General features: G+C 42.8%; 1 protein-coding gene and 1 pseudogene across 2 annotated transcripts in view; one reads left to right on the forward strand and one right to left on the reverse strand.

Moving 5' to 3' along the window:
- The window catches only part of ELOVL4 (ELOVL fatty acid elongase 4), a 77,139-nt gene that overhangs the window by 26,860 nt on the left and 26,242 nt on the right, over positions 1 to 24,037 (reverse strand). Inside the window, exon 1 of one of the 2 annotated variants that reach the window (XM_062187585.1) lies at positions 10,910 to 11,210. The exons of the other annotated variant lie outside the window; for it this stretch is intronic. Within the exon in view, the coding sequence (XP_062043569.1) occupies positions 10,910 to 11,009 (100 nt within the window). The 5' untranslated portion in view covers positions 11,010 to 11,210. Of the gene's footprint in view, positions 1 to 10,909; positions 11,211 to 24,037 lie in introns of those variants that run through there. 2 annotated transcript variants of the gene reach the window in all.
- Positions 11,185 to 15,791, forward strand: LOC133756582 (tropomyosin alpha-3 chain-like; annotated as a pseudogene).

A 24,037-nucleotide genomic window follows, 5' to 3' on the forward strand; every position in this document is an offset into this window, starting at 1 on the left:
AGGAATACATTTCTCTCTGTCTCTCTCTCAATGCCCCACTCTGCCTGTCAAAAAAAAAAAAAAGAGAGGGATATAGATTAGAAGCCTGATTGCTTCTTTTCTGCTTTGTTAGTGTGATAAAACATGAGCACTGCCCTAGAGATGAAACAACCTGTTTATAGCCATTTCTACCATAGTGACTATCTGTAGGTTACTCAATTTCTACCAATCTTAGGGGGTACTAAACATACGGAGGGGCTGGCATTGTGTTGCAGTAGGTTAGGCCACTATCTGCAATACTGGCATCCCATAGGGTCTCTGGTTTGAGTCCCGGCTGCTCTACTTCTGGTCCAACTCCCTGCTCATACACCTGGGCCCCAGTACTCACGTGGGAGATTTGGATGGAGTTTCAGGCTCTTGGCTCAGCCCTGGCCATTGCGGCCATATGGGGAATGAACCAGTGGATAAAGATCTCTCTCTGTCTCTCCTTTTCTCTCTGTCTTTCAAATAAATAAATAAATCTTTTTTTTAAAAAAAGTGCATATGGAAATAACAATGCCTTCAAGTCCTATCTTGCAGGGTTGCTGAGTTCTTGGTAAAACTGTAGTAAAGCAAATTTCAAAGCCAAAATTGTCTTTCTTGCTATTTTCTAGTCACTTGGATGTTTTCAAAAACCAACAGCTAACCCTTCTCTCTGTCTCTCTCTCTCATTGTCCACTCTGCCTGTCAAAAAAAATAAAAAAAAAAATAATTAAAAAAAATAAAAATAATAAAAAAACCAACAGCTAAGTGTTCTTTTTATAAAGCCATTTTACTTTAAGTTGAAAAAAAAAAAGAAATACTAAGAGAATCAACTGTTTAACATTGGACACTGAAAAAAGATAATTTCTAGATGTACTACTAATTTTATAACACATAAAAATGTTAACATTGTGGCAAAATACACATAACATTAAAGGTATCATCTTAATCATTTTTAAAATTATTTACTTATTCATTTGAAAGGCAGAGAGAGACAGAGACAGAGACAGACAGACAGATATTTCCTATCCACTGGTTCACTTCCCAAATGCCTGCAACAGCCAGGGCTGGGCCTGGCCGACACCAGGAACCTGGAACTCAATTGGGTCTCTCACGTGGGTGGCAAGTACTCAACCAGAGCCATTGCCTGCTGCCTCCCAGGGTGCGCAGTATCAGGAAGCTGGAATCAGGATCAGAGCCGGCACTCCATCCCAGGCACTCTGATGTGGATTGGGAACGATCTATTAACTGCTTTGCCAAATACCTGCCCCCTTTTGCATCATTTGCAAGTGTATAGTACAGTTATAGGTGTATTCACATTGCAGTGCAATCAAGCTACAGAATGTTTTTAGCTGGCAAAAGTGAACTTCATAGCTTTAGACAGCTCTACAGTATTCCCTGTACCCAGGCCCTGGCAACCTTCATTCCATTTTGTTTCTATACATTTGAATACTTTGGAGAATCCATGTTATTTGTCATTTTGTGACTGGCTTATTACACTCGGCATGCTGTCCTCAAGGTGCATATATGTTGCAGCATATATCAGAATTCCTTCCTTTTGAGCCTAAATAATATTCCATTACATGTAAATATGCCACATTTTGTTTATCCAATTATCCATGAATGGACATATTAGTTGTTTCCACCTCTTAGCTATTGTGAGTAATATTACTGGGAACTTGAGTGGGCAAAAAGATATGAAATTCCTTAACAATACATATCTGTGCCCAAGTTTCTGATAAACAAACAAAAATGAAGCAAAAAAATTACTCCTTCAAATGCTCCAGTTCATAATCACAAATTCTTTGAATGGGTTTACGCATTTGTTTTTCAAATCCCAAAACTAACATTCTAACTAAAATGTGGTTAGGTGAGAGCTTGGCACAACAGTGAAGATATTGCTTGGAATGTTCACATCCTGTATAGAAGTGCCAGGTTCAAGTCCCAGCTCTATTTCCAATTCCAGCTTCCTGCTTATGGGCACCCTGGGAAGCATCAGTGATGGCTCAAGAAGTTGGGTCCCTGCCCCCATATGGGAGACCTGGATTGAGTCCCTGGTTCCTGCCTCTGGCCTGGACCAACTCAGCTGTTTCCAGGCTTGTAGGTAGTAAACTAGTGGATGAAGACATTCTCTCTCTCTCTCTTTCTCTTTTCCTAATAAATAATAAACAAATAAAGTAAAATTTAGGCATAAATAAAACAGCATACTAAGGTATTTGTTTAAGAATGACAATATTCCATGAAAAAATAACAAAAGCAAAATTTTACATATCAATATTTTGATTATCTAAGGAATTATACCAAAACTATTTAGTTTTTTATTGTTGTTGTTTTCCCTATACTGTAAGACCCACATATTTTTAGCAATTTCATAAAAATTTTAAGACAACTTCCAAATCCAAATCAGAAATTCCTACAAGTGAAAATGTTTTGCAATGATATAAAAATTTATATCTTCTGTAGATAAATATAAGCAAAGTGATTGAGTTTAGACAGATTTCTAGGCCACTACTTTAGGAGATAAGAGCATTCAGTTAAGTGGCCTTAAATATTATACAGCTCAACCTTCTCAAGGTACATGTAGAAACATGAGACCTAAATACTCACAAAAAACTCACCCAAGACTACTTAATAGAAGCTGCATATCACATAATAAATAAAATGAGCAATTGAGATAACTTCATTCTTTTACTGATACTGTTTTTGACAAAATAGTTAATTCTTAATTATTCAAAGACTAGCCAGATAAATAAACAGGTATGCTACTGTGGTAAATAAGAGTGCTACTGCCAAGATGATGCTAAAATGTCTACCGCCTTGCTCCTCTGTTCTTCCATCTATTCTTTATGGAGCAGATAAGAGAAAGTAAAATGAACTAAATATTATTCTGTTATTTTTACTATCTGGCAAGTGCTGATAACATTTAAGTCTTTTTTGGAAAAGATTTACATTACTGTATAAAATAAGGGTTTGTTTAATATTTTCTATTTACTAGAGAGAGATGGAGAGAGAGAGATTCAGAGTGTGCTCCCATTCACTGCTTCACTCTCCAAATGCCCACAATAGCTGGGCTAGGAATTCAATCCAGGTCCCCCATGTGGTGGCAAAAATCCACCATTACTTGAGCCATCAATGCTGCCTCCCAGGGTGAGGATAAGCAGGAAGATGGAATCAGGGGACAGAATTGGGCACAGAACCCAGGTACTCTCATATGGGACACAGGTGTCTTAACCACTAGGCTAAACACCCATCCGAGAATGAGGCTGTTGAACTACTGGTCAATGCATATTTATTTGAAATTGCTTGACCTATTCCCAGAATAAGGTAGCATCTACAGCCAGAATCAGGCAGGACCTTAGACATAACATAATTCAACTTTCTTAATTTATACATTAAAAAAAAAAAAAAAGGTGAGAACTGGGAAACAAAATGTACTTTTCCTAACTCTCAGCTAACTGGCATCAGACCCAAGACTAAAACCTCGGTCATCTAACTCAGTTCATGGCATTCACTACGCCACACTGCCTTTCAAATTCCACTCTCACTTTAGTACTTCTGCATGCACAATGAAAAGAAAAGAGTAATTTCACATCTCCTGATACCTTGATTTCATATTTGTTTTGTGCTCTTAAATGTTTCAATGATTTGATTCATTCATTAAATTTAGTCAACATAGATTGAGCTTATGACCAACTGATGCGAAAGATCATTAAAAACTTTCTGCAATCTACCGTGGCCTAAAACTTTATTAGTTTTTAACAACCAGAATATATCACTGTTCAAAATTATGCTAGATTAAAGGCATCGTCTCTTACTACACATCAGGTCAACAAATATATGTGATATTCCCAAGTGTTGAAGACAAAAGTATAAAAAAAGCTAAAGGTAAATAACAATGCAAGTTTAAACAATTCAAGACTAGAGTTACCAAAGGAATGGTTCCAGGAAACACACGAGTAATTGCTAAGCACAATGGGTTCACGTGGGGGATCTAACTATTCCAGTGTTCCATGGCCCAGGAGGATTTGTGAAGGAGGGCTGCTGTAGGGCATTCTGGCAAAGGGATGTGGAGAGGTAAGCAGGGAAAGTCGGGAATGGTGCAGTGAGAAACACAAAGGTGGACAGGCACACATTCTACCCGAGGACAGATGAGTGTTCCAAGCAGGCTAGAGCTGCGAGTGCATGGACACAGGATAGCTGGTCGGGTTACAAAATTAAGGAGACTAGTTTTTGAAAAGCCATGGATTTTCTCCCCTCTCTTTTATAAAAATCCAAACCCATTTGATTTAAATATTTATATTTTATCTATCTTTCTATATATACACACACACACAGATTGAGAGAGAGAGAGAGAGAGAGAGAGAGAGAGAAAGAGAGAGAGAGATTCCAATACATTCTCTTTCCAAGCGGGAAATGAAACACCACCTTTGGCTCAATAAAGAAAATACTGACGTGGACAACATTAAATCATTCCCAGATGACATTATCATAAGACTTAAGAAAAAAATAAACAATTTTAAAAGGATGATCCATGTGCTTTGTAACATATAAGATGGCAAAAGCACTATCTAATATAACTATTAGAATAATTCTTAAAACTCTGTGCTTCTACGTTTAAGAATCTAACCATGAAACTGCGTCCTGATGCCAGTCAGAGTCTGCATTATTCACCCTCCTAGAACTCCATCTGCAATAGGATGCTTTGCTATGTGTGGCTGCTGGGGAGTGGACAAGGGCATGGGCCCCTGGAGTCTAGGAGGATACTGCCAAAAATCAGACCATAGTGAGGGGAAACACAGTAAAAACTAAACACACCAAAACAAAACAAAACTGTAAAATGGCATGGGCCTCCCAGGGCTTCAGGCTAGCTGTGAGAAAAGGATAATGAGGACCCACTGAACACAATGACTGAGAGAAATCCCATGCTAGGAGTGGGCAGTGCTGCACAAATGTGTTTTTAATTAGCTGTCTAGACCTTAGAATTAGAATGCCTTTTCTTGAAGAAACATTAAAAATGGTAACTGGGTTCCCAGGCTAAGGCAAGGTCTACTTTAGACAATAATAGATTTTTTAAAAACTGCACATTAGCTATGACAAATAATAAACCTATGACAGGATGGCACCGAGACTCAATAGGCTAATCCTCCGCCTGCGGCGCTGGCACTCCGGGTTCTAGTCCCGGTCAGGGCGCTGGATTCTGTCCCGGTTGCCCCTCTTCCAGTCCAGCTTTCTGCTGTGGCCCGGGAGTGCAGTGGAGGATGACCCAAGTCCTTGGGCCCTGCACCTGCATGGGAGACCAGGAGAAGCACCTGGCTCCTGGCTTCAGATCAGCGCAACACGCCGGCCGCAACGCGCTGGCCATAGCGGCCATTTGGAGGGTGATCCAACGGAAAAAAGGAAGACCTTTCTCTCTGTCTCTCTCTCTCACGTCTAACTCTGCCTGTCAAAATAAATAAATAAATAAATAAATAAATAAATAAATAAACCTATGACAAAGAATAAAACTAGTACTAACCTACTGTACAATGTTTAATACACCTGCTCCTCTGGGGCCAGCAATCCCAAGAACAATTCCCACCCACCCACCTGCCCACTCTCCCAATTTCATCAGAACTGGACTCCCTGGCCCTTTGTGGCTTCCCTGGTTCCTGTGGTTTTTCAGCCAGGCCCCTCACTCTGGCCAGCCTATCCACACACCGTTTGACAGTGCTGACTTCTCACTGAGGACGGGGTAAGGAACCCATGCAGAAACAGCTAAAATATTCTAAAAACAGCGCTTGTGTATTCCTTTTACAACTCAAGTCTGAGGCCCATGTGGATGAAGTAGAGAGAAGACAGAGAGAGGACTTTTCCGGCCTTCTTCAGGCCCTGGCTAGGCCTGACTGACAGATCATCTTGAGACCCTGATTCTGAGGAAAAGGGAGTGGCAGTGACCCTCCAGCCTTTGTCAGGGGCAGTGACCAGGTGTGGTGTCTACCTTCTCTCCCCAGAGCCCACAGCTGTGCCTGCACATGGCAAGTGACTGTGGGAAAGAATGAATTCATAGCATAAGCCTGGCTTCCAAATTTCATCACCACCCTACAGGGGCTGTCCCTCCTCCTCCACCAGTTGTCCCTTCCTCCTTCTGCCCCCTCTACAGTGAACTCAAGGAACTGGACAGGCTGACCATTTATACTCTATCTTCAACTACCAATGAGAAACAAGTGTTTTCATCAAAATGTGAGTTGAGGTAATTTATCTGTAAAGAGTGGAGCAATGTCAACCCCCTTCCCCTTCTGCCACCCACCAACAGGCATGTGTGCCCACACCCCACAAACAAAGGCTTTTTAAAACCACCACGTGGGGAGGGCCCTGTGATGTAGCGGGTAAAGCCACCACCTAGAGTGCTGGCATCCCATATGGGTGCCGGTTCGAGTCCTGGCTGCTCCACTTCCAATCCAGCTCTCTGCTGTTGCCAGGGAAAGCAGTAGAAGATGGCCCAAATCCTTGGACCCCTGCACCCATGTGGGAGACCCAGAAGATACTCCTGGCTCCTGGCTTCAGATTGGCGCAGCTCCACGTGGGGAGTGAACCAACGGACAGAAGACCTTTCTCTCTGTCTCTTTCTCTCTCACTGTCTGTAACTCTACCTCTCAAATAAAATAAATAAAATCTTTAAAAAATATATTGAAAGGAAAAGAAAAATACAATCTTTCAACTTGGAATTGTAAACCAATAAACAGTGTTTATTATGAAGGAAAAAAATATACTTCAGACACAAAATATGAAAGAATTCTGTAGAAGTGCACTACAAGAAATATTAAAGGCCTCCAGGCAGAATATTTCTGAATCTGAGGCCATTGCTGTGGCTTAATGGGTTAAGACACAGTCTGTGGTGCCAGCTTCACATTTGGGTGCCGGTTCAGGTCCCAGCTGCTGCACTTCTGATTCAGCCAATTGGGGAGTGAACCAGCAGATGGAAGGCCTCTCTCTCTCTGCCTTTCCTTCTCTCTCTGTGTAACTCTGACTTTCAAATAAATAAATAAATCTAAAAAAAGAAAAAAAAGCCATGTGGTCAGAAAGAAATAAGGTCACTCCAGAGACATCTGACTGTATGTGGGCATCCTACTAACTTACTAACTCTCCATTCTGTTTCTATATTACATTATCAGTTACACAAAAAAGTTTTAAGCAAATATTTATTTACAAACGATAGATGAATGCAATGAATAATGTAGACAATTTGGGTATTTAGAGATTGGGAAATATTTAGATTCGTCAGGTTTGAAAATTCACAGAAGCAGAATAATGGTTAAGAGATACTTGTATCTCATACTGAAATATCTGCATTTGATCCCCAGTTTCAGGTCCTGACTCCAGCTTCCTGGTAATGTAGACCCTGAGAGGTAGCAGGTGATGGCACAAGTATTGGGTTTCTGCCACCCATGTGGAAGACCTGGATTGAGTTCCCAGATCTTAGTTTTGGGCCAGCACAGTCCTAGCAATGGCAGGCATTTGGAGAGTGAAATGAACCAGGGAATTCTGTCTGTCTCTCTGCCTCTCAAATGAATAAAAATAAGAATAGAATAAAGTAAATAAAATTTTACATACCAATTGTTCTAACTAGATGCCTCAAATCTCAGCCATGATAATCTTAATATTTAGAGTGGCACTACAGTATGTATTCCCATATCACCAGTTGGTATAAAGTTTCATATTAATCTATACTTCCCTCTGATATAAACCAACATCAACTTCCATGTTCAAAATATCTAACCATGGGGCTAGCGCTGTGGTGTAGCGGGTAAAACTGCTGCTGCCTGCAGTGCCAGCATCCCATATGGGTGCAGGTTTCAGTTCTAGCTGCTCCATTTTCAATCCAGCTCTCTGCTATGGTCTGGGAAAGCAGTAGAAGATGGCCCAAGTCCTTGGGCCCCTGCACCCTTGTGGGAGACATGGTACAAGCTCCTGGTTCCTGGCTTTGGATCAGCTAAGTTCCGGTCATTGCGGCCAACTGGGGAGTGAACCAGCGGATGGAAAACCTCTCTCTCTCTCTCTCTCTCTCTCTCTCCCTCTGTCTCTGTGCCAACTATGCCTTTCAAATAAATAAATAAATCTTAAAAAAAAAACTAACCATATAACATAGGAAAGTACTCTTTTCCTAAAAGTACAGTTCTTTTGACCCCAGTGGCTAAAATATCAAGGATATAATAAAAGTAATATTTTTGGTGTCAACACACCATAGACCACATTCAGTATTTTCTACATATATGACTTTGAAAAGTCTATTTTTCATACATTGCTTGAATATGTTTTATCAGGTAGCACCATTTGATAAAACAGCACAAAATGAAGTTTTCCCAGAGACTGGCTGCTCTAGGGCAAAAATCTTTTGGATCACCAAGTGGATCTACGAACCAAGAACTATTCCTGTTATGACAGTATAAAGTAGACAGCTCATTTATACTTGGGAAGAAACCACCATAGTAGGAAATACTTAATGAATTAACAAAAGAGAAAGAAAGAAGCACACAAGCACAATCCTGGGAGCGCAAGCAGCCAGGGGCGTGGAACCCGGCTCATTCTTGCTCTTCCTGAATATTCTGCATCCTTGCACCATACTCATCACTATTTCTCAAGACTGTCTTTCTCTCCCGCCCTTTTTTATTTCCCCCTCTTCCCTAACCGACTCATCAACTTTTCCTCAGTCTCATCTAATAAACTACTTTCCACTTCAAAACCCTCGCCCCCAGACTGTCGTGAAATTACACTGAGAGATGTCCTAGGAATGGGACAAGTCAGAGATCAAGTGAGAGAAGAGAGGGACATGAGAGGAAATGGCTACACTTCCCCACTGATGACAGAGCTGTTCTGCCCGCGCCTGGAAATTAGACCTCCTTCTACAGACCACAGCCACCAAGCCTCTCCGCTGGTTAGGAAACACCTCTGCCCACACAGGGAGCTCATTACAGAGAGCAAGGAAGCAGTCTCAGGTTTCGTAAGTGGATAGTCAGAGCGAGGACGAGAACCTTCCCTCCGGCCTGCTAGTGACAGGTCACCTGTGTTCTAATGCTACTCTTCCTCCTCAGGCATGGCCCACAATATGGTGCTATTTTATATGACCTTCAAAGCCTGGGGACAAACCTTCACATCTGACGGCTGCACAGAATTTCCTATGTCACTCATGGCGTTTGCACTGCACACACCATGAAGGAATTAACCATCATGGCAAGGTGCTCCCATTTCACCTTTGCTCTCAGTGTGTCTGAGACTCAAGAAATGAGAAAGCTCTGGGATAGGAAGGGAAAGACACTCAGGAGTGAGAACTCCTGGGTGTAACTCTGGTTACATGGAGATTGGGACTTTGGTGATGTCTAACTCCAAAGTATGCAAAGCATGATTACTTGCAAAGATGCTTGTCTGATGTTCAGCTCTGCACAGTTGTGTAATGGAAGCCCTGATGCAATGTTTAAAGAACCCAAATCACAGAGACAAAGGGAAGGACACATATTCTCCGTTTTTGCAGGTACAGTTTAATGGCAGTGTGATCATACATGGAAGACTTACACACACACACACACACACAAACTTCATTAAAAAATTGCCTGCATGTTAACCATTTCCAGTTGCAATGGCTCAATTATAGCCAATTTTGCAGTCAAATCTGATCACCTTTCTAAAGAAGTCAATGTAGCATCAAAGAACTATTTCATCTCACACAAAAATAACTCCATCACATACTTTTCCCACAACATACACTCCATGTGCCATACTGTACTCTTGCTGTAACCACGGTCTCATTTATTCACACAACACCACAAAAACTACAAGAATATATTTTCATTTCCAGGGAGGGAAGACAGAACCATTACATGGAATGTTAATTCCTTCCACTACTGGGATGTGGTTTGCTATTGCAAAAAAAAAAAAAAAAAAAAAATTAAATCATAAGATCATTTCAAAAATCCTTTAAACCTAGTTATTTCAGATTTCAAAAAGCTTTTAACGAAGAAGTGGTAAAACAGAACAAATTATATCACAATGGGTTTCCCTGGAATACTACATAAATCAGCTACATGACAGCCTTGCCGGATAAGCTGCAACAGCTAAAGAAAAAGTTGGCTTACTTAAGACAAGCATATACTGGGGTATGTAGGCTTCTGGGACGACCTCTAGGCGCTGCTGTGGAGACCCCTTTTCCCAGAGACTTCTATTTCTTCCCCGGTGTTTCGGGCTCCCCCTCCCCCTGACTGCACTGCAGTGCGCAAAGCCATTACAGACAATCACTCCAAACGTGTATCGGCTGCCGGCAAAGCCTCAGAGACCCACATTCTTCAAGGCTCAATGAGCAAAAGAATGCCATCTTACGTTTCAGTACAGTTTATCCTACAGATGGATGAACTAAGTGAAGACAGTATTAGCGGGATGGTGTCAGCCAGCAACCAGGAGGCAGAAGCGGCAAAAAAGACAGCTCCCATTGGTGCCCTCTGCAGGCCCTAGCCCTCTCCCCACACAGACTACGACTAGACGTTGAAACCAATCCTGTGCACCAAGTGCAACTGTAAGATGCGCTGCGGTGATGTGGGAGCGCAGGGCGGGGCGGAAGGTTGCTGCGAGGAGAGCTGGGCTGCACAGGCTCCATCCGAGATGTCAGCGCACGCATCCGAGGGGCTGAGCAGCCCTGGGAGAAGCTCCGAGGAAATCGTGCGAGCGCCGCGGGGGAGGGGAGGCCTTAACGTTCGGATCAGATTAACCAGCGCACGACCGCGGTGCCTGCGCCCCGGTCCTTCCGCTGGTACTCAGCACCCCGGCAGAGGCAAGGCCGGAATCCCGGCGCCCTGGCACCGGAGACCGCTGCCTGTCCGCGCGGGCAGACAGCGAGGCAGAGGCCTGCAGGACCAGGCGAGGGTGGGGGAGCCAGCGCCTTTACCTGCGATGGACCAGGTCCAGCGGTAGAACTCCACGGTGTCGTTGAGCGCCGTGGACACCACGTTCAGGACACTGCCCGGCTCCGAGTCCAGGAGCCCCATCGCGGAGCCGAGGCTGGCGCAGGCGGCGGAGGCAGGAACGAGCCGAGACCCCGGGGAGGGCTGACCAAGGGGGCGACAGCTCAGGGGCGGGGGCGAGCGGCAGCCCAGGACCCCTCCAACGGCGACGGCCCGGCTGGGTCTTCTCCCCCTCCTCCCGGGGCCGCGGCGGCGAAGGATGCAGCGGCGGCGACGTCGACGAGCGCCGCCGAGCAGAAGGTGTCGCCCAGGCTCCCAGGAGAAGGAGGAGGGAGGAGGAGGAGGTCCCGCCGCGAGCGCCCCGCGCCGCACCAGTCTGCCTCCTCGCGCCGCCGCCGCTCCAATCCCCTCCGCCCGCGTCACGTGGCCGCGCGCGGGGGTGGAGGGGCCGGCGCGGCCCTCCTCCCGCCCGCTCACCGAGGCTGTTGCGCAGGGATGCTGCGGGCAGGGGGCGGCGGGCTCCAGGGTGGCGCAGGCGCTCCCCGCCCCGCACCCGCCCCGCGTCAGCCCCTGCCCCCTCCGCGCACGAACGAGCCACCTGGGCCCTCGCGGGTCTCCCCATCCTCCTTCCCCGCCTCGCTCGCCGGCACTGGGCCCCTACGGAGGCGGAGCCCATCGCCCTTCCACGGGTGACCTCGCATCCACCCTGGATGCGTCCTGGGGAACAAGACTAGAAAGAATGAGTGGTTTGTGGGCAAAGATGAGCTTTGGTCCTTACCTGTCACTCCGATTTCACTTGGGTTCCTGTTTCTTTCACACCCATTACGTATGCTCGCCACCTGGACAAGGGAATTGCACGAGGAGCCCTCTACATAACTGAAGGAATATTTGCCTTCATGCTACAGCGAAGAATAGTCTTTGCCTGCCCATCACACACAAAGTTGAATTAATGCACATTTTTCTGTAGATTTGTTTACAGGGGATGATCGAACAGGGTAATGTGCTAAATTAAGTCACGAACAATTGAGAGTAGAGGGAGAATTGAGAGGGACTTTATTGTTAGAGAAGCCCACTTGGACCTGAAGGAGAATCTAAAAGGATGATCACTCCGGGCAATCTAATTGAGAGAGGAAAACACTGCAACAATGCGATTTTTTTTTTTTTTAAAGCTTTAAGAAACTAGGTAAGAAGAAGGAGGGAAGCGATAGGAGAGCCTGTGCCTGGAAAGTAGCAGTAATAAACAACATACAATTCATAATTTGATAGTTTCTAACAAAACAAGATCTCTGAGAATAGTCCAATAACCTTTTCATCTACCTTTTGTTTAAGAAATGTGTCACTTCTTGCCTAACTTTTTCTCCATTTGTTGACCTAGGATGCCACTGAGTCGGGTGTGGACTGCCCCTGCCCTTGCACACTGTTCAGAGAACATGAATACTATCCTATTAACTTGAGTCATTTGTTTTCCAGCTGAACTGGTTGTGTATCCATTGTATGTATTTTATACTGGAAGCATCCTTGTGTGTAGAAATTATTCCGGGTTGCTTGTTGAGGACCTAATGCAGTGCTATAAGTAGTAATTAATAAATATTTATGATGGCAAAATTATAAGTCATATTTCTCAGAGCATAAAAGGATTGTTGTAAGTGGCAAGGGCTTTATGCAAAGCAGGTAATTTAAAGTAACTGATTTATTGTATAACTCAAGTAATCAGCTTGCTTTAAATTAACTGAATTGAATAATTTTCAAATATGTAAACTATATGAAAGTTTTCTGGGATAATTTCTCAAGGCTCAATATCATGTTATGTGTATCAGAATGATTCTAGTAGCTATTAAAATAATACAAATATTTTAATATTAATGTTTTATTTTAATAATAAAAATTGCCTTATTTACTTTGATGATCTAGCAAAGTTCAAATTAGTCATAACTTCACCTAGAAAATTGCCTACTACTTTCATATTGTGGAATCTTGGATGTTTTTTAAGAGCAACCAGATTCTCACCTTTGTGTCCATTCAAACACACAGACAACCTCAGCATCTTTACCTAGTAAATACCATGTGAAATTCCTGAAACTGCACTTTCCTTGGCTTCCTTTACAGTGGAAGCCAACTGAAGTTCCTTATTCACAAGGGGGCGCCAGTCACATACAAGAAAATTACTGGCAAATAAATTAAGACGTGGTGGTTGTGACTTTTATCACCTTGTACACACTGCACCTGGGACAGCAGTGTGTTTATTTACACTTATGAGCTATACAAACATACACCAAGAACAGAATCACAGAACTGACGCACTCCGGATCCCTATTAGCTATCATGAAAACTACAGTCCAGTACCCAATTCACAACAGTTTACAAATGTGGAAGACTGCTGTGGTTTGAATGTGTTCCCTGAAGTTCATGTGTTGGAAATTTAATCCTCAATACAACAGAATTACGTGGTACCTAATGGGAGTTGTTTAGATCATGAGGGCTCCACCCTCATGTGCGAATTAGTGTCAGTTGTAAAAGGGCTCAAGGCTGTGAGTCCAACCGCAAGTGCTCTTTTGTCCTTTCCCCTTCCTCCAGGAGAAGATGCAACAAGAAGTCCCTTCACAGACGCAGCCCCTCAATCTTGGGTTTCCCCGCCTCTAGAGCTATAAGAAATGAATGGCTGTGCTTTATCATTTTACCTATTCTTGGAGATTCTGTTACAGCAGCAAAAAAGCAGATGAAGGCAGCAAGTTGGTCTTGAGAAGTGGGACTGATGGCTGTGACAAATTCTTCAAAATGTGCCAGCTGCTTTGGAACTGGGTAATGGGTAAAAGCACCAGGTTAGAAAAAGACTAGACTAGACTAGACTAGACTGCCATCGACAGAATATTCCAGGGGACTCAGGGGAAGGCTCACAAGAAAGGAACTGTACGAAAAGTCTGAATCTTCTTGCAGATTACTTATGGAGCTGTGAGCAGCATACGGATATAGAGATAGGCAAGGTAAAGGCCATTCTGATGAGGCTGCACGTGGCAAATGAGGAACAAAGTATTGAAAGCTAGAGCGAAGACCTCCCTTTTTACAAGATGGTGAAGAACTTGGCTGAATTATGGCCATGTGCAAGTTGTATTAAAGGCAGATGTTGAAGAGTGATGGATTAAATAAATCTTTTTTACAAAGAGTGATGGATTAGGATATCTGACAGAAGAAATTTCTAAGCAAATTACTAAAAGAGCTGCATGGCTACTTTTAGTTACATGTGGTCAGATGAGAAAGGGGAGACTTTAAAACTCTTATGATTTGGGGCCAGTGCCGTGGCTCAACAGGCTAATCCTCCGCCTAGCGGCACTGGCACACTGGGTTCTAGTCCTGGTCGGGGCACCGGATTCTGTCCCAGTTGCCCCTCTTCCAGGCCAGCTCTCTGCTATGGCCTGGGAGTGCAGTGGAGGATGGCTCAAGTGCTTGGGCCCTGCACCCCATGGGAGACCAGGATAAGCACCTGGTTCCTGCCTTCAGATCAGCGCAGTGCGCCAGCCGCAGTGGCCATTGGAGGGTGAACCAACAGCAAAAAGGAAGACCTTTCTCTCTGTCTCTCTCTCACTGTCCACTCTGCCTGTCAAAAAAAAAAAAACAAAAAACAAAAAAAACCTCTTATGATTTGAAAATTTATGTATGCATCAAAACCGGTATGTAGTTGCTTCCACCATCTTGGAACTGTTGGAAATCTGCTTGGAACCTTTTTTGGCAAGGCTGTGGTTCAAGGCCAATTTTGTTGGCTATACATGGGATCTCCAGAACCAAAGTGAGAACACAACTATTATTAAAATTGAGGTGTTTATGCTGAAAACGAAACGGAGTTCTATCTGGACAGGAGATGTGCTTATGTCTACAAAGTGAAAAACAGCATAGTGACTCCTAGAAGCACTGAACAAAGCCAGAGCCATCTGGGGAAAGGTATTTCTCGCCCATAGAAATAGTAGCCTGGTTTGTGTCAACTTCCAAAACGGCCTTCTAATGACAGTGGACTCGAAATACATGTGCTGTGTCCTCAATGCTATGAACTATGAAAAGTTAAAGTGCACTTGTTCTCTTATTTCAAAAATATCAAAGGGCTGTAACACGGAGTAGAGGAAGCAAGAGTGTGAGATGGGCCTCATGGCCAGGATGACCACCATACCACCACACAAGCGGTGAAGCACAAGTTCCAGGTTCTGCAGCCACAGGTGCGTGATGAAGAGGAGAGAGCTGAGTGCCTCTTTCGGGAAGTGGAGAAAGGCGGGCCCTAGAGCAGGCTGAGGCTGTGGTGGCCTCATTGAACCATAGGGTCCAGTGGATTGAGGAGGAGCTGGGCCATGCTCAGGAGCACCTGGCACTGCCCTGCAAAAGCTGGAAGAAGCAGAAAAAGCTGCTTATGAAAATGAAAGAGGTATGAAGGTTTTTGGAAGTGAGCCCTTAAAAAATGAAGAAAAGATGGAACTCCAGAAACTCTTGGAACTCAAAGAAGCTAAGCATATTGCAGAAGAAGTAGGAAGAGGTGGCTCATAAATTGGTGATAATCGAAGGAGACGGGGAACGCACCGAGGAATGAGCTGAGCACGTAGGATCCCATTGCTAAGAGATGGATGAGCAGATCAGACTGATAGACCAGAACCTGAAGTTGTCTGCTGAAAGAAAGCATTCTCAAAAAGAAGACACGTACAAGGAAGAGATAACCATTCTTACTGATAAACTCAAGCGGGCAGAGAGACCTGTGCTGAATTTGTTGAGAGGTCAGTAACGAAGTTGGAAAAGATAATTGATGAGTTGGAAGACAAACTGGAATGCACCAAAGAGGAGCACCTGTGTACACAAAGGATGCTGGGCCAGACTCTGCTTGACCTGAACTAGCTGCAGAACACCCTGGTCTCACCTTGCTGCTGCTCCTCCCTCTGACCTTTACTCCACCTGAGGCTGGCCTGCCCAAAGCTGACCTCTAAACTGAAGGCTGATCTTTAGCTGGAAGACTGCTCTCTCCTTTTGCCACCTTTCCATCCTCCATGTCTCTTTCACTAAACTCTCTGCCCTTACCTAGAGATTTCCATGGGACTAGGGCCTGAGCACTTTGGGAATAACATTTAGGGAATGTTCACACAATGAAAACATCTTTCAAAGCATGTTGTGACGTACTCGTTTTGTAATTACCTTTTTTGTTGTTGTAGCAGTCATTTTGCAAAAACATTACAAGCCATTCCAAACTCTGGAAGCAGCAGTCTAACCCCTTTCTTACTTTCTGATAGTTTCCAGCCTAATGCATATTGCCTCCTCCACAGAGGTGGGAAAGAGATACGGGCCTGCCTTACTGGGAGCCAAAGTCCAGCGATAGACTCCTCTATGGGGAACCTCATTGCTCTGTACAAAAGTACCAGCCAAACCAGAAAGGTTCCTGGAGGAGTTTGTCAAAAACAAACAAAAACCACATGCTCTTCAGGTTTACAACTTTAAGGTATCTTTGGACAACTTTATTTTTTTTTTTCATCAGAAATGACCAAATTAAGATGGTGAGACCTTTGAGACCAAACTTTGCCCCAGCTGTATCTGCTTCCCACACAGGTAGCAAAATAGGTCATGTGCACCACAGGTTGGTGATCACTTAATTGTTTTCCTACCATCTTGAAAGAAAGAGTATGTGTTTGCCACTGATTTTGCCATATAAAACTCATCATGCTTTGCTGGGTCTGAAGCTGCTGGATCTGAAAATCTCATTGTGCTCTGTATCAGTCCGTGCTGGAGAAATCTTAAACAACTTATGTACACAACTTTCAAAATTTTATATTATTTTGAATAATGTAAAATATAATTCTCTAGGCTTGGGTACCCTTGCCAGCCCACCTGGCTGGGAGAGCTCTCCACATTCTGGGCTGGCAGTGTGCTGGTTTTTCCAAGTTTCTTTCCCCACTTTTTGTGAGGTTTCTGTGAGGTCTGTCAGGTGTACATCCTGCAGCTTATTGGTTTAAAATGTACTCTCCTTTGATATGATCTCTTTGGGGCTGGTTGGGAGAAAGAAAAGCCAATAGTGTAACTGTTTTGAAAGTGACCATTGACATTAAGTGCCTTTTTGAAAATAAAGAACCTGCCCTTCCAACTCCCAGACCTATTTGACTTTTATTTTTTCAACCAGATATGTTTTCTCCACTGAAGCTATGAGGCTTGAGTTAAAGATCAGAACTTTGTGGTGATACCAACAGGTTTACTGTGTAGCATCTGCTTTGGAAGCCAACCAAATCTGGGTTCAAAACTCAGCTCTGAAATTCCTAGTTATGTGTCTCAATTTACATCAATCCATTTCATCATCTGTAAAACAGAGATAATGTATTATCAGGGTAAACTTGATAATATGAGTTACCAGGGTAGATTTTAAATAATATTTATACAGCAGCCTTTTCTAGGTGGGATTAATTTAACAATAGCATCTGTAGGATGAACTTTATATTTACTCATACAGCCATCTTCTTTCTTAAAAAACATGGACTTATTATGCTCCTTAAACAACTTCATAAATGATGGTGATCCAAAAAAAAAAAAAAAAACACCAAAAATCAAAAACCTGCCAACAGATGCCCAAAGTAGCTTTATTCATAAACATTAGAAATAGGAAGCAACAAAGATGTCCTTGAGTAGATCAAATGGATAAACAAATTGTATGACATTTATACAATGGAACATTATTCCCCAGTAAAAAGAAATGAGCTGTCAAGCCCTGAAGACATGTATGAAACTCAAATGCATAGCGATATGTGAAAGAAGTTAGCCTTAAAGGCATCATACTGGGACTGGCGCAGTGGTGCAGTGGCGCAGCGGGTTATTGCCCTGGCCTGAAGTGCTGGCATCCCATATGGGTGCCGGTTCAAGACCCGGCTGCTCTACTTCTGATCTAGCTCTCTGCTATGGCCTGGGAAAGCAGTAGAAGATGGCCCAAGTCCTTGGGCCCCCATACCCATGTGGGAGACCCAGAAGAAGCTCCTGGCTCCTGGTTTTGGATAGGCACAGCTCTGGCCATTGAGGCCAACTAGGGAGTGAACCAGCACATGGAAGACCTCTCTCTGCCTCTCCTTTCTCTGTATAACCTTGACTTTCAAATAATTAAACTTTTTTTTAAAAAAAAAGCATCATACTGCATGATTCTAATTATTTGATGTTTCTGAAAAGGCAAAACTATGACAATGAAAAGATCTGTGGTTGCCAGGGTCTTAAGGAGGGTGGAAGTTGAATATGTGAAGTACAGAGGATTTCTAGGGTGTGAAAATATTCTGTATGTTACTGTACTGGTGAATAAATGACACTGTGTATTACAACCCATAAAGCAAATAGTAGACCTTAACGTATGTAAATTAAAAAAACACATAGAAAGGGGTGGCATATGATGCAATTAAGTTAAGGCACTGCATGGAAAAATGCATGAAGTTCCAGCTCCACTTCTGATACAGCTTCCTGCTAATATGCACACTGGGAAAGCAGCAGGTGATGACTCAAGTACAAGGATCACTGCCACCCATGCAGAAGACACTGACTGAATGGCACCTGGCTTTAGACTGGCCTAGTCCTATCTGTTATGGGCAATTGGGGACTAAATTAGCAGATGGAAAATATCTCTCTCTCTCTCTCTCGCTCTCGCTCTCTCGCTCTTCCTCTTGCTCTTGCTCTGTATCTTCCAAATAAATTCAAGATAACGATAAAAAAATCACATAGGAAGTTGGAGGGTCCCAGAGTGGACTATCAACTGTGACAAAATAATCTAATTATATTTCAAAATATGTGGAACAACTCATTGAGGGAACTGAGATAAAATTTGCTGACCTAAATACATTTGAAAATGAGTAGCCTGTAAGGCAGTGCGCTGTGGTTCAGATAGTTGTTTCCCACAGTTGTATGAGTCAACAATTCTGATGCTGCTATGTGCATACTAGAATTGAATACTTCAGTAAACTGATGACAGATGTTGGGAGCCAGGTTTCTTACTGTTGGAGTGTAAGTTTACAAGTAAGCAGAAGGAGGAGGCTAGAATGATCTGTGTAGTGATAGATTGGAGTTGGACACACCAGTGTGAACTCTTTCAAAAAAAATGATTTATTTAAATCTTTGAAAGAGTTACAGAGAGGCAGAGATAGAGGCAGAAAGAGAGAAAGATCTTCCATTCGCTGGTTCACTCCCCAAATGGCCACATTGGCCTGAGCTGGGCCAATTTAAAGAAGCCAGGAGTTTCTTCTAGGTCTCCCACATGGGTGCAGGGGCCCAAGCATTTGGGCCATCACCCACTGTTTTCCCAAGTGCATTAGCAGGGAGCTGAATGGGAAGTGGACTAGCCAGGACTTGAACCAGCACCCATATGTGAACTCTACACCACAGTGCCAGCCCCCACTGTGAACTCTTGTTTGGTTTAATATAGATATGCATGGTTACATTTGGGTATATTTACAAGTATGTGTATATACACAGGTTAGTATACTTACATGTATTTCTTTGCTTGGTCAGCTGAAAGGGCTTAGAATCATGACACCCTACTAGCAAAAAGCAGACATGGGACCCAGATTAAATGTTGGTCCAATAAAATAACCAGAGATTCTTGGGTAAATGACTGGATCCAGGATTGGAGCAGAATATATGTAAAATGAGCCTGGAACATCTTCTTGTACTAGAGAGTAGAGAATAGCAAAGAGCCGGTGCCATGGCTCAACAGGCTAATCCTCCACCTGCGGTGCCAGCATACAGGGTTCTAGTCCCAGTCAGGGTGCCATATTCTGTCCCGGTTGCCTCTCTTCCAGCCCAGCTCTCTGCTGTGGCCCAGGAGTGCAGTGGAGGATGGCCCAAGTGCTTGGGCCCTGCACCCACATGGGAGACCAGGAGAAGCACCTGGCTCCTGGCTTCAGATCAGTGCAGTGCGCCAGCCGCAGGGCACCGGCCGCGGCGGCCATTGGAGGGTGAACCAATGGCAAAGAGAATAGCAAAGAGACACAGGAGCCAAGAAAAAAAGTCTCCCATTTGAGTAACAAGTTAGATAAATAGTATTGGGTTGTAACTCAAAGTGTAAATAAAGAGCCGGCATAGTGGCACAGTGGGTTAAACCACTGCCCATGATGCTGGTGGTTTGCATCCAAGTTATTCCACTTCCAATCCAGCTCCATGCTAATGTGCCTGCAAAAGCAGTGGATGATGGCCTGAGAGCTTGAGCCCTTGCCACCTATGTGGGAGACCTGGATGGAGTTCCAGGCTCCTGACTTCTCATTGAGGTCATTTAGGGAATGAGCCAATGTTTCAAAGAAATAAATAAATTTTGTAAAAATATAAAGTAAATATCCATGAGCCCATAAATTAGTTTATGTATTTATAAATGGAAAGAAGCAAAAAGAGATCTATCTTTTTTACAGAAGACTCCCAAATAATTCATGTAGATACTTCACCTTCAAAAAGGGAAAACATTAACACCCCACTCCTTAAGTGGACACTGTCTGCAGTAACTTCTTTCCAAAAAGTAAAGTATTCAGAGAGAGAGGAAAAAGAGTAACTACAATGGAGAAATCTAACAAACATGGTCAAGGTCAATAGCAACAGGAATAAGAAATGTTCATACATAGAGTCTTCAAAAAGTTCATGGAAAATGCCTCATGAAAAAACTATTCATGCACCAAAATAATCTTATTTTTTAATTTGATTTTCCATGAGCCTTTTGAAGTATCTTTGTAGTAAGTACACTTGCTCTGGGGCCAGCGCTGTGGCATAGTGGGTAAAGCCACCGCTTGCAGTGCTGGCATCCCATATGGTGCTGGTTCAAGTCCTGGTTTCTCCACTTCCAATCCATCTCTCTGCTATGGCCTGGGAAAGAAGTAGAAGATGGCCCAAGTCCTTGGGCCCTTGTACCCACATGGGAGACCCGGAGGAAGCTCCTGGCTTTGGATCAGCACAGCTCCAACCGTTGCAGCCAACTGGGGAGTGAACCAGCAGATGGAAGACCTCTGTCTGTCTGTCTCTCTCTCTCTGACTTTCCTTCTCTCTCTGTGTAACTCTGACTTTCAAATAAGCAAATAACTTGTAAATAAAGTATAATTGCTCTGATGTTATAAAAATCAGTTTGCTTGTGTGATCTTTCTCTCCCAAACCCATGACCACAATCTATTCATTTGAAAAATATTACATAAGTTACAATTGAAGGGCATCCTACTATATATGTAAATAAAACAAAGTCATTAAAAACAAAGTCTAGCAAACTGTTATAGCCAAGAGAATCTTACAGAGACATGAAAACTGAAGTCATGTAGTGTCTTTGATTCAGGAACAATTCTTAAAGAACTGACAGTGTAGTGGAGGTAAGTAGAATGATAAGTATACCAAAATGTAGTAACTAAAGATAAATGTCTCATTACTTACTGTGTGACACCCAACAAGTATAGCAAAAATGATATATATTAATGTCAACAACAATACTGTTAATAATATAAGGACAGAAGTATGATGGTGTACAACTCCTAACTTAGGGATATATAGCTTTCTAGAAAAAATAACAGCAAAAATGTCTGTCAGGAATAAATACTAACTCACTTAACTGTGCATTCAAAAACTTTCATTGAGTTTCTATATATGTTAACTTTTGCTGTGTGTGTCAGGGTCTGTCTTTGCCTCAAAGATTCTTGTAGTCTGGAGGGAAAGACAGATTTGGCCATGCATACAATAATTTCAAGTGCAATGAGTGCCCAAGAGTACAGATATTAGTCCCTAAAACCTGACAAGGGGAGGGAAGGTTCAAGGAGGACTTCTCAAAGGGTTGTATGCCATCCCTTGTATGCATTTGAGGTTGGGATAACTTTTCACACAGTGGAGACATTACAAACAAATCCTGGAAGTTAGAGATATCATGATGTGTGTACACAGTAAGAAGCAGTTGAATGTTGGTCAAGTGTTACACTGAATACAAAGAATACCAGATGATGGGTAAAGACCTTGGGACCTCATGTTAAGGAGCATGGTGTTTTCCTATGCTCAATATCATAAAGGTTTATAAACCTAAGAGTAAACAGACTAAAATTCTAGACAATTTTCTTGATTTGATGCTTGAAAGATGAATTTCAGGGGTCAAAACTCTTCACAGATAAATTAGGAAGTTTGGCAATAGTGGCAGAAAGAGGTGATGAGGGTTTGAACAGTGACAGCAGACGTTGAGAAGGAAAAGAGACAGATCTGAGAAGTGTTTAAGAGGGAGAATTTGAAGAACCAGTGAGCAGGAGGAGCAGACGAGGAGGGCTCAGCGGAAAGCTCAGACACCTATGTCCAAAGCATCACCAGTGATTATTCTTCTGTCCTTCATTGCGTGGATGTGCTGGTACATATTTAACTGAGTGTGGGGGTAGGAGGAGTCATTGTCCATTTCTATTATTTATAGACTCCTCCCACGGCTGAGGAAGCCAAGTGACATTTCCTCACCAAATGCAGAGTTGAAAGGAGATGCTCACAGTCAGCTCCACGAATCACTGAGGGTTGTTCCCCCCACACCTGACTGACTACTCAGTCCTACCAGTCTCATAGCTATGTATTCTATCTCCACATTTCCACTGCCCCTGAACAAGCCATCATCATCTATGCTTGGACTCCTAGGATGAGACCCTCTGCTCTCCACTAAGATGATCAGGTCAAGCCAATCCCACACATACATGCTTCAAATTGCTTCCCTTCATTTTCTGAATAAAATCCTTACTATCACCAGCATGACAGTACATATACTGGCACTTGTTGCTCATACATTTTCTCTCTCTGCAAACTGTTCTTCAAACCTGCCAAGAATTTTTCCCCTTGTGGATCTGCAGCCCACTTGGAATATTCTGCTTCAAGTGCTTCGTGTAACCTCCCAGAAAGGCATAAAGTGAATGCTATCATCACCCAGTTTATTTCCTCTGCACTATTTGTCATTAACAAAAGTTACCTTATTTGATTAACTAACCATTAAAGATGATTATCTTTCTCTCTGCTGGAATGGCAGCTTCATATCTGTCATAGCCCCTCTTTGTCTCCTGTGCCTAGCACACAGACAGAGATGTTATTAGAGCACACCAAATGTTTAAAGAATGAAAGAATGGGGTGGGTGTTTGACCTAGTGTTCAAGATGCCCATGTGCCATCCTGGTGTTCCTGGGTTTTATTTCCAGCTCTGCCTCTTGATTTTAGCTTCTTAATAATGCAGACCCTGGGAGGCAATGATGGCTTAACTAGTTGGGTTCCTGCTACCTACATAGAAGACCTGGACTGAGTTCATGGATTCTAGCTTTGGCCTCAGCCCAGCCCCAGTTGTGAACATTTAGAAGTCAACCAGTGGATGTGAGCTCCCTCTCTCTTTTCTCTTCTCTCACGCTGTCTTGCTCTCACTCTGAAATATTATTTTTTTTGTAAAAAGAATGAAGAAATAAATGCTACCTACAGGCTGTAACTTGAATGATGAGTAGATAGAAACATAAACAACTGAGGCAGAGAGTGAAAGAAGAGCAGCTCTAGGGACAACTGAGTTTAGAGCATGCTAAGATTTACGTTCATTAGGAATATCCAGGATAAGAGTCTATCACATTAAATTTGTTCAGATCAGTTTTTATGTTGCATTGCATATATTAGCCTTTTGCCTCTGAATAAAGAGTACTATTTTTTAAAAAAAAAATAAAGAGTGCTATTTTTAAAGAAGAATTTGATGATTTTTATAAGATATCCAAGTAAAGTTTTGGACAGGGAATTGAATAGTTGGAGTTGATAAGCACTATTACACTTGAATTTTTCTGTGCTGCTTAATTACATTAATGAAACTTTTTTCATTTTTCCACTGTAAAATTAGCAATGAATAACCACTTTGAAACCCGATTTACTAGCTACTTGGAAAAATATCTTATCTATTTCAACCATTGTGCAAACTTGCAATTATGTTTGGGGTACACTGAGTATTCAAAAAGTTCAGTAAATAAATTTCCAATAAGGATTTTCTATATTACATATACATAGTCACTATCTATCTCACTATATTAAAGAATATAAAAAGAAAATAATTTAAATATATTGTAATTTATCACAGAGACCTAATTGTGAATTTTTACTCAATACTTTGGTATATAAATTCTTTAAGGTCAGCTCTCC

The sequence above is a fragment of the Lepus europaeus genome, chromosome 3 (assembly GCF_033115175.1).
Source record: "Lepus europaeus isolate LE1 chromosome 3, mLepTim1.pri, whole genome shotgun sequence".
NCBI lineage: Eukaryota > Metazoa > Chordata > Mammalia > Lagomorpha > Leporidae > Lepus > Lepus europaeus.